The sequence below is a fragment of the Heterocephalus glaber genome, unplaced genomic scaffold, assembly GCF_053883595.1.
Source record: "Heterocephalus glaber isolate CG9 unplaced genomic scaffold, H.glaber_assembly_v1.0 deba00000943, whole genome shotgun sequence".
Classification (NCBI taxonomy): Eukaryota; Metazoa; Chordata; class Mammalia; order Rodentia; family Bathyergidae; genus Heterocephalus; species Heterocephalus glaber.
The window spans coordinates 410,584-420,868 of NW_028258175.1; the positions used below are offsets into that span (position 1 = coordinate 410,584).

Genomic DNA, 10,285 nt, shown 5'->3' on the forward strand with positions numbered 1-10,285 from the left:
TGGTAAAACAACAACACTATCTGATGCAAGATAAAAATAGGTAAAATTCTTGAAGTCATAGGCATAGGCAAGGACTTTCTGAACAGAACCTCGGTTGCACAGGAAATAGTTCTGAGAATCAATAAACGGGATCATACCAAATTGACAAGCTGGGGTACAGCAAGAGAAACAACCAATAGAAGGAATAAACAACCTAGAAAATGGGAAAAATATTTGGCAGCTATTCCTCAGAGAGAATTCAAAAAATATGTAAAGAATTCAAAAAATTAGACCCCCGCTAAAATAAAAGATCCAATCAAAAAATGGACAAGTGAAATGAATAGACACTTCATAAAAAGAAGTCCAAATGGCCTATGAAAAAATGCCCAACATCACTGGCCCTTAGAGAAATGCAAATTAAACCAACACCAAGATTCCATCTTACCCCAGAAAGAATGGCCATCATCAAGAAATCAAATAAAAATAAATGCTGGTGAATCTGTAGGGGAGAAGGAAGCCTTCTACATTGGTGGGAGTATAAACTACTACAGTCTCTATGGAAATCACTATGGAGATTCTTTAAAAGCTAAAACTAGAAATCCATTTGACCTAGCTATTCCCCTTCTAGATACCTTCCCAAAAGAGTCAAAGACAATATATTTCAGTGATACGTGCATACCCCTGTTTATAGCAGCACAATCCTGATAGCAAAGTCTTGGAAGCAATCTATATGTCCATTGACAGATGAATAAATACAGAAAAGTGGTATTTACACACAGTGGAATACAACTGTGCCATAAAGAAAGATAAATTTGAGTCACTTATAGAAAAATAGATGCACTTTGAGACCATAATGTTAAATAGAATAAATCAGACACACAAGCTTAAATATCGCATGGTTTTTCTTACATTAGAACCCCAAATTGTATATACAGAACAAAATAAAAGGTGGGTAATAGGAAATAGGTGGATAGATCTTTGTCAAATGGAAGGAGATCAAGAGATGAAGGGAGGAGAAGTAAAATGGATGAAAAAAAGAATTAAGATGTGTTACATATGGATATGTACCGACTTCACACAGGGACATAACCACTATGTACTGAAAACATGTACTAATAAAAAAACAAAGTACACTACAAAGCCATAGTTACAAAAACATCATGATACTGGGGCAAAAATAGGGACATGGACCAATGGAATGGCATAGAAGACACAGAAATAAACTCACAGATAACTGCATCTATATGATTCTTGACAAAGCACCCAAAGACATACATTAGAGAAGAGACAGCCTCTTTAACAAATGATGCTGGAAAAACTCGATATCCATATGTAGAAGATTGAAACTAGATTCCTATCTGTCATCAAAGACATTGTTATAAAACCAGAAATTTTGAAGATATGGGAAACACTTGAGACCATAGGGCATTTCCTCAAAAGGACTCCAGTAGCACAGAAAATAACAGCAAGAATCCACAAATGGCAAATAGCAAGAATAGCAAGAATCAAACTGAAATGCTTCTGTATGGCAATGGAAACAACAGAGTAAATAAATAGCCTATAGAATGGGACAAAAGTCTTTGCCATCTACTCTTTGAACAGATTAATATATAGAACACCAAAAAAATCAAATAGCCCTATCAATAAACGAGCAAATGAACTGGACAGACACTTCTAAAAAGAAAAAATACAAATGGCCAATAAATATATGAAAAAAAAATCACCAACATCTTTAGCTATTAGGGAAATGCAAATCAAAACTCTATTGAGAACTAATTAGAAAAGCCACCCATGCCTTTCTGAGCTACTACTTTAAGGTCTTAAAAACATTTTGCAGCATTTCATTTTCAAAACATTAGTCCTTGTATTACTTGTTATAAAAGTGAAATGTCTACCATGTCATAATCAGCCATGCACAGATATTCCCTCCTTGTACAACAAAGTATAAAAAGGCTATGAATTGAAAAACTTGCCGGGCATGATGGTGCATGCCTGTAATCCCAGCACTCAGGAGGCTGAAGCAGGATTGCCAAGAGTTTGAGACTAGCCAGGGCTCCATAGTGAGTTCAAGGCCAGCCTGAACGACATAGCAAGACCCTGTCTCAAAACACTAAAAAGAAAAAAGAAAAACCTGTTTGTTCCATATTCATTTAAAATGTTAGAAAAAAGTCAGTCTATCCTTTTTGATGAGTTAAGGGCCTCTATGGTAGGTAGACTGGTAAGAAACCAGGGAATAGCAGTACTTCCTGTCAGCTGATTACTTTTGATTGTCTTAGGGAATTTTCTGATCTCAATAGTAATGATTACATAACAATAAAAGACCAGATATAAAACAAAATCACCAGAGTTTTAGTAAGCAGAGGTTTCTAGAATTCCAATATATAAGAAGTTCTGGGCCCTGGATTTAGCTCAGTGGTTTCACCGCCTGTTGCGCAAGTGCAAGGACCTGAGTCCAATCCCTGGTACCAAAAAAAAAAAAAGCTTCTGCACAGCAAGAGAAACCACTAACAGAGCTAAGAGACAACCTACAATGTGGGAAAAAAATTTTAGCAGTGGTACCTCAGATAAAGGTCTACTATCCAGAATATATAAGGAATTGAAAATAATCAGACCCCCCCCCAAATTCAAAGACCCAGCTCAAAAATGGGCATCTGAAATGAAGAGACATTTCTCAGACAAAGAAGTAAAACCAAATAAATATATGAAAAAATGTTCAAATTCACTGGTCATTCAAGAGATGCAGATGAAAACAACACTGAGATTCCAACCTCACCGAAGAAAGAATGGCTGCTATCAAGAAATCAACCAATAACAAATGCTGGTGGGGGTGTGGAGAGAAAGGAGCCCTTCTCCATTGTTGGTGGGAGTGCAGACTGGTGCAACCACTGTGGAAATCAGTATGGAGATACCTCAAAGAACTAGGGTTAGAGGTCCCATTTGACCCAGCTATTCCCCTGCTGGGTATCTTCCCCAAAGAATTAAAAGAATCATACCACAGCGATATATGTCCACCCATGTTTATAGCAGCACAGTTTGTAACAGCTAAAGCTTGGAAGCAGCCCAAGTGCCCATCAACTGGAGACTGGGTAAAGAAGATGTGGTTTTTTTATAAAATGGAGTACTACTCAGCCATAAAGAATGAGAAACTAGAGTCATTTATAGCTAAATGGATGCATATTGAGGCCATCCTCTTAAGTGAAATAAATAGGACACACGTGTGTAAATACCGAATAGTTTCTCTAGTGTGAGAAACTGATAGTGTAAATAAGGATTAAAATGAATAATTCATAATTTGAAATAGGAAAAGGTCCAAAGGGGTAGGGGAAGTGGGAGGGGAAGGGGAAAGGGAAGAAAGGAAAGGAAAGGAAAAATTATGAGAAAGAAAAAAAAATGGAAACAAAATTTATGTAAATAGGGAAGGGTGGAGGCGTGAAGGGCGCATAGGTAACGGGGAAAAAAATAACCAAGATACATCATGTACAGGTACAAACACCCAATGATAAATGTAAACATATTGTAGACCTAAGATGTACCAATAAAAGAATTTTTTAAAATTAATTGTAAATGAGTATGTGCTAAGCAAATTGAGTGATGCCATTTTTGTAAAGTTGTTCACATGAATAATAAATACTCTTGATGAGAAAAAAGCTATAATGACATTCCATCTCATCTCAGAATGGCTATCATCGAAAATATAGAAAATAGTAAATGCTGATGTGAATGCTGGGAGAAAGGAACCCTTCCATATTGTTGGTGGGGATCAATTAATACAGCCATGATGGAAATCAGTATGGAGGCTCCTCAAAAGACTAAAAATATAACAACCATGTGGTGCAGATATACCCTCCTTATTATATACCCAAAGGAATTAAAGGCAGCATACTATAGAGATGCTTGCATATCATGTTTATTTGGGCACAATTCACAATAGCCAAAGTACGGAGGCAGCCTAAGTGCCCATCAACAAATGAATGAATAAAGAAAATGTGGTGTATATGCACAATGGAACATTAGTTGGCCATAAAGAAGAATGAAATGACATCACTTACAGGAAAATAGATGGAACTAGATGTCATGTTAAATAAAATAAGCCAGACTCAGAAAGACAAAATCACATGTTTTCCCTAATGTGTAGAATCTGAGAATGATGACATAAAAATAGAAAGAATCCTAATATTAGACAAGGAGAGGGGAATGAAGGGGTAAAGGAGGGTAAAAGGGTGATAGATGCAATCAAAATATGTACATGTATGAAAATGTCATGTTGAAACCCAATATTTCATAAAATTAATAGGCACTAATAATTCTATTAAAATAAAACTACATTGAAATTCCATCTCACCCTAGGGAAAATGGCTACCATCAAGAATATAAAATCAAGAAATGCTCATGAGGATGCAGGGGGAAAGGAATCCTTCTATACTGTCAGTGGTAATGTAAATTATTAGAACTACTGTAGAAATCAATATGAAAGTTCCTCAAAAAACTAAACCTAGAGCTACCATTTGATCCAGTTATACCACTCCTTAGTGTATTCCCAAAAGAATTAAAGGCAGCATACCACAATGTCTACCTGCATGCTCCTATGGCAGCACAATTCACCATAGCCAACATATGGAAGCAACCTAGATGCCCATCGAAGGATGAAAGCACAAAGGAAATATGAGTTATATGCACATTAGAGTGTTATTGTGCTGTGAAGAACAAAATCATGTCATTTGCAAAAGTACTGGATAGAACTAGAGATCACGTTAAGTGAAATAGGCCAGACTCAGAAACACAAAGATTGCGTGTTTTCCCTAATATATCAAATCTGAAAAGCAAAGCAAAGATGACATGAAAGCAGAAGAGATGCTATTATTAGACAATGAAAAGGGAATAGAGGAAGAGTACTAGGGTGTAAGGGAGTATAACAGAAGAATAGACATGATCAGCGGACGTATGCATGTAAGGACCACAATGAAACCCAATATTTTGTAAAATTAATATGCATTAATTTTAATTAAAAGTTTGAGTAAATTTTAAAATATTAGGACATGAATCAAAGGAAGAGCCAACATGTCTTGGTGAGGGTGAGACATACCATGAAAGCATGCTGACCGGGGCATAGTGAGGACCGGGGTTAATGTCACCGGCAAAGGAGAGGTGGTGAAGGTCAACTTCAGGTAAAGCCAAGGTGAGATTCAGGCCGGGGTCAGGATCCAAGTCAGGACACACACTAAGGTCTAGTTCAGCATCAGGACCAGGGAGAGGGTGAGAAGCACAGACAATGTCACTGTGAGATTCAGGGTCAGGCATCTGTCACGGTCAAGGTTAAGGTGGGGGGGAACAGGGTGTTAGAGTCGAAGGTGAAATAAAGATGAGTTCCAAGCTGAGAATCGGCTCCAGAGTTTGGATCAATGTCAGGACGAGACTAAGACAAGGCTATGTTGTAATATTTACCTGTTGCTAACAACCTTATCTAACAGTGAGTCAGGCACTGCTGTAACAAAAGAAACGTTGTTCTTTTTGCTAATTCTTGTTAATTTTCTTCAGGAGTAGTAATGGATTTGGGGAGTTTTACTGCTTTGGTACCTTTTATCTTTATTATGGACCATCAGGTCCTAATGATTCGTACCACCTCTGAAAAGTAAAAATATTCCAAATGTTACTTCTAGGTAGACTTAGGACTAGACATTTAGGTGATAAGAATGTAAGAACATGCAGTGCCATTAAACAGTTTTTCTGTCCTAAAAAATTTTTTTTGCAACATCTCAATTTCAAACACTAGTTGGAACAAAGTTCAGATGTTGAACTTCCTACCCACTGTAAGAATCCTTTCTAACACATCTCTGCTGATTGACAACTTCCTCTGAACACATGAGAAATGATTAACTAAATAATTCCCAAGCCTGGACAATTCTAAATTTATGGAAAGACCGCCTTTGTGAATTGAGCCCAAAGTAGCTTCAGACCATATTTTTTAGCTGTGCTGCTCAAAGCAACAATGTAAATATAACTTTTTCATAGGTTCCTCCATCATTCTCTCCCACACATGCATACTAATCCAGGTCTTTTTGCAAAGGTGGGGCTGTAGTCCCCATTAACAAACAAAGATTTTCTGGAAATTACAACAGGAAAAACCCTCAACCATACCTGGAGGGGCTCACGGCCTATTTCCACGGAAGCCACCTCTCTCAGTGAGTCTGGGGCCACCTCACACCTCCAAGGGTGGAAGAATGGCTGGGGACACTAAGCTGATTCCCTCTTTACCCTGAACAAGACTGTAAAACAAAAAGGGGTAGCGTTCACAGACAGGAAGAAAAAGCCTTCCAGCGACAGGAACTAGGGAACAATCCCTTCCAGACCCAGGCTCTTCTCCAGAACAGGGGACACAGAGAATCACTGCAGTGGCAGGTCCTGGCACACACTCTGCACCACGTCCGACTGACCTAGCCTCCTCGCCCACCCCTCCTGCCTGTGAATCCTTCCTGTGTGGGCCACAGCCTCTCAGACACACAACCCTGCAGGCAAAATTTTAAACATGAAAAGGGCTCGGTATGTAACTCAGTGCAGACCTCTCCTTGGCTCTATCCCCTGTGCTGGACCGGGGAGGAAATTCATTTTATTTTTTCCAAGCTCAAGAGCCTGGCTCGCCCTAGTTCTACCCCATAGCCCTTAAATAAGAGTATGGAAGCCTGAGAGAAAAGTTGGAGCAGCAGGGAAGTCCGGTCAGGGATCTGGGGCTGAGGGATGGAGAAGGCAAGGATAAGGGATTTCAGGTCTGAAGTATAAGGAGCTTGCTGCACGGCTCCCAAGATGCATCACAACTCAGCACTACTGCGATACTCTGGGTTTGGGGAGTCAGAAGATCCTAGAGCATTATCAGGGCTGAGAGAAGGGGATTACAGCATCAAGGCAGTGGATCTGGTGCAGAATGAACGAGGAGATGGGCAGTTGCTTCCTGCTAGATGAATGCATCACAGAAACCCAATCTCTGAAGGGCTTCTGTCCCCTTTTCTATCACTCTCCTTGGCCCAGCACTTTCTCTTTAGGCCCTGCTTGCCTGGCCCATCCTTCACCCTATGTTAGTATGCCCAGGGGTCACTAGAACTGCTTGCCTCTGCTGCTGCTTTGAGCTCCCCAAGATCATATCTAAGAAGGAGAGTTGAAGGAAGAGGGACCAATTGCCTTCACAAGCCAAGGCAAAACAATGAAAAGCCAGGAAGTTCAGACAAAGTAGCATTTATTGGGATGTCAAAGTAGAGTAATACCATAAAGGACCATCACCCAAGGACAGGAAGAGCACAGAGCACGATTTCAGGGCTCTTAGACAGGAAGGCCCAGGCCTCTGGGCTAGGAGGAAGGCACTGCATTGCTCAAATCCTCATGGGACTCCAGGCAGGCCCTGTATTTGGCTAGGAAAGGACTGGCCAGAGTCTTCAGCTCTTGCCGAAGTTCCTGCAGAGCTCTGTCTTGGTCTTGCTTCTCCCCTGTCAGTCGCTTCCTGTAATAGTTGATGTAGATGTTCACCCAGTCATCCACTACCACTACCATGTCTTCTTCTGTGATAAGAGGATAATTAAAGACCTGGGGGTGGGAGGCAGGTGAGAGAGAATGAGATTCAAGCATGTCAGAATAGTCTCACAAACTCCTACATCTTCTTTTCTCTAATGTGTATTCCCTGTCCTCAGCTCTTTCCATCAACTCCACCATTTCCCTCACAGCTTCCAATTATTCTCCCTTCCCTGCCCTCACCTTGACACACACTCTCCAGGTCTGTCCCTTGAAACCCAGTGTATAGCCAGCCCCCTTACCTGCTGGTTCAGCAGAACGCTGAATTCCTTCATTCCCAGAGCAATGAGATCCTTATTGGCCTGAAGAAGAGCCATCTGCCTAGAGAAAGAGGTAGAATTTAAATATCCTTTTCTCTCACTCTTGGATGTTTCCCCAATCATCTCACTCCCCTTAAAGAAAGATAACTCATCCCCAAAACCCTTCAAATCCTGCTCTGCCCTGAGCTCACATTTCCCCCAAGCTGGACTCACCTTCAGATCCAACAGCTCAGTTTGTCTCACCTACACACTTAGGGTATGCAGCTACTTTGAGTTAAGCTGGGTGCAGGCAAGGACTCAGTGTCAGCTTGAAAAGGAAACGCCCTCCAACGAGGTCCTGAGGGGGGATGATAGGTCAGCTTGGGTGGAGAATGAGGGTGAGGCTTCCTTGGAGTGAGGAAGATAGGGAGACTAAGAAAGACAGATAAATGAGATCCAGAAAATGCACAAACCAACCTGAAACATATGCTTGCCTCCTGTCCCACAATCCAGTGGCCCAGTTCCAAAGGCTAAGGAAACCAACAGCAAGGCCCCTGCTGCCTGGCAGGCATGTTTGCATCCTTGCCACAGTGGAAGGCAGTCTACTGTCCCAATCCAGAGATGGTATAGTATGAGCAGCTTCCATTCCATCTATTCATTTGTGCCCAGCACTGTTTCAAGCATGCATTCATCATTATTGTAAAAAAAAAAAAAAAAGTCCTTTTAGACACATTTTGCTGATGAGCCATCTGTAAGATATAGGGAGTGGACTCTATTAGCATGTGCTCCCCAAGAATGGAGATGCGTTAGTCTTGTTCACCACCATATCACCAAGTACTCAATAAAGCAGAGGTACTTTTTTTCTTTTTAAATAGTTTTCTTAATGTCTGTTTTCAACATATTTGTATCATTTTTGCCCCTATCATAGTAACCAGCATTAAAGCTGTGTACACTTACTCAAGATCTCCCTCGTGAGTGTGACCATGGACAGAGCCTGCATTCAAAGTACATTCTTCTGGTGGAATTCATTCATAGAAGTTGGCCCAAGACTTGAGCACATTCACAGAAGGTAACATTAAAATTGCAACACAATGTTTGCAACCCTTTAATTTTTTGCTCTACCAGGACACTTTAAAAAAATTTTTTAGGGCCAGGGATTTAGCTCAGTGGTTCAGCCACCTGCCTTGCAAGCACAAGGTCCTGAGTTCAATCCCCCATACCAAAAAAAAAAAAAATTGTTTAATGTATTCAGTTTTATCGCAGTCTCTTAGAGACTGTGTGTGAGTGTCAGATAAGGCGAGGTGGGGTAGAGAAGGGTGTTCTAGGCTGAAGTCCACGAGGAAAGTGATAGTTCGCGAGGAACAGACGTTTAGGGAGTCACAAGCCGGGATCAAATGGGGGGTGGGGGGACAGTAACCATGCTAGTTTATTTTCTTATTAGAAAGAAGAGAGGATGCTTTTGGCAAATATCTACTGTGGTTTCATTACACTGCACTAGATGAAAGGGGAAGGGGAGAGGGAGAGATGGTTTGGGAGGGAGAGAAACACTCTCTTTAGACCCCCAGTGCCATGGGCCCTCTCTGCAGTTAAACACACGAGTTAAACACGAGAGCTTGCTCCACCTCCTTCCCTCCCCTCCCTCTCCTCCTGTTCCTCTCTCCAGGAAATCTGAACCCAGTGCCTTGGCACTGAGCTATACCTCCAGTACTATTTCATTTTACTTATCTATTTGGGTATTTTATTTTATTTATCTCCTTTAGTTTTTGTTTTTTTGGTACCAGGGATCAAACTCGGGACCTTGTGCATGCGAGGCAGGCGGTGTAGTATTTTATTTTATTTATCTATTTTGGTGGTACTGAATGTTGAACCCAGAATCTTGAAATGTTACTTTTGTTCTCATTTTTGTTGGACTGTTGGCCATAGCAACCAGGAAGCTGAAGCTCTGGCTGACTGGTTTAAGAGTAAACGACCCTTGCCAGGTGGCGCAGGCCTGTGATCCCAGCGCTTGGGAGCATGGCAGGAGAATCGCCACAAGTTTGAGGCCAGCCCAGGCTACATAGTCAATTCAAGATCAGCCTGAGCTACACAATGAGACCTGGTCTCAAAAACAAAACAAAGCAAAAGAACAACCCTGCAGTTTTGGCTGACCGTGCAGCGCAGCTGTGCACACTGTCTGACCCTAAGATGTCATTATGTTGTATAGGGACATTTTTGGTCTGAGACCTAGTAAATGACTATAAATGTATTCTTACACTGAGGTCTTTTTGTTTCACTGTAAGTGGCAGCTTGTTTTGCTTCCCTCTGTCCCTCAGGCCTGCGAATGGCCAACTACTTCCCTAACACCCTCAAGCATTAACAGCTGCCTCACAGACCCAGTCCTAAATAATGAACTAGACAGGAGGCTGGACCAGGACTGCCTATCCTGCCAGCTCTGCCACCCCTGCCTCTCACTCCTAGTCCCCATCCCCACCTCTGTACAAACCTCCCAGCCCTTACCTTGTTTCCCTTTTCTA

General features: G+C 41.3%; 1 protein-coding gene across 2 annotated transcripts; it reads right to left on the bottom strand.

Moving 5' to 3' along the window:
- Positions 1–7,187: 7,187 nt before the first annotated feature.
- Ahsp (alpha hemoglobin stabilizing protein) lies at positions 7,188–8,136 on the bottom strand. 2 transcript variants are annotated; one of them, XM_004856260.4, is made up of 3 exons: positions 8,007–8,136; positions 7,776–7,854; positions 7,188–7,548 (listed from the first exon to the last, which is right to left on the bottom strand). In XM_004856260.4, exons 2-3 carry the CDS (start codon positions 7,848–7,850, stop codon positions 7,315–7,317), a joined length of 309 nt encoding a protein of 102 aa, XP_004856317.1. In that variant the 5' UTR covers positions 7,851–7,854; positions 8,007–8,136; the 3' UTR covers positions 7,188–7,314. The 2 variants fall into 2 exon arrangements, with proteins under 2 accessions (XP_004856317.1, XP_004856318.1); XM_004856261.4 differs by having other exon boundaries at positions 7,776–7,850; positions 8,007–8,102.
- Between the last annotated feature and the right edge of the window lie 2,149 nt (positions 8,137–10,285).

What these genes read in the sequence shown, in the direction of transcription:
- Ahsp (XM_004856260.4), bottom strand. Translation starts at nt 7,850, where the DNA reads ATGGCTCTTCTTCAGGCCAATAAGGATCTCATTGCTCTGGGAATGAAG. An exon ending in GCGTTCTGCTGAACCAGCAG is followed by an intron (nt 7,549 to 7,775) that starts GTAAGGGGGCTG and finishes TCCCACCCCCAG; the next exon opens with GTCTTTAATTATCCTCTTAT.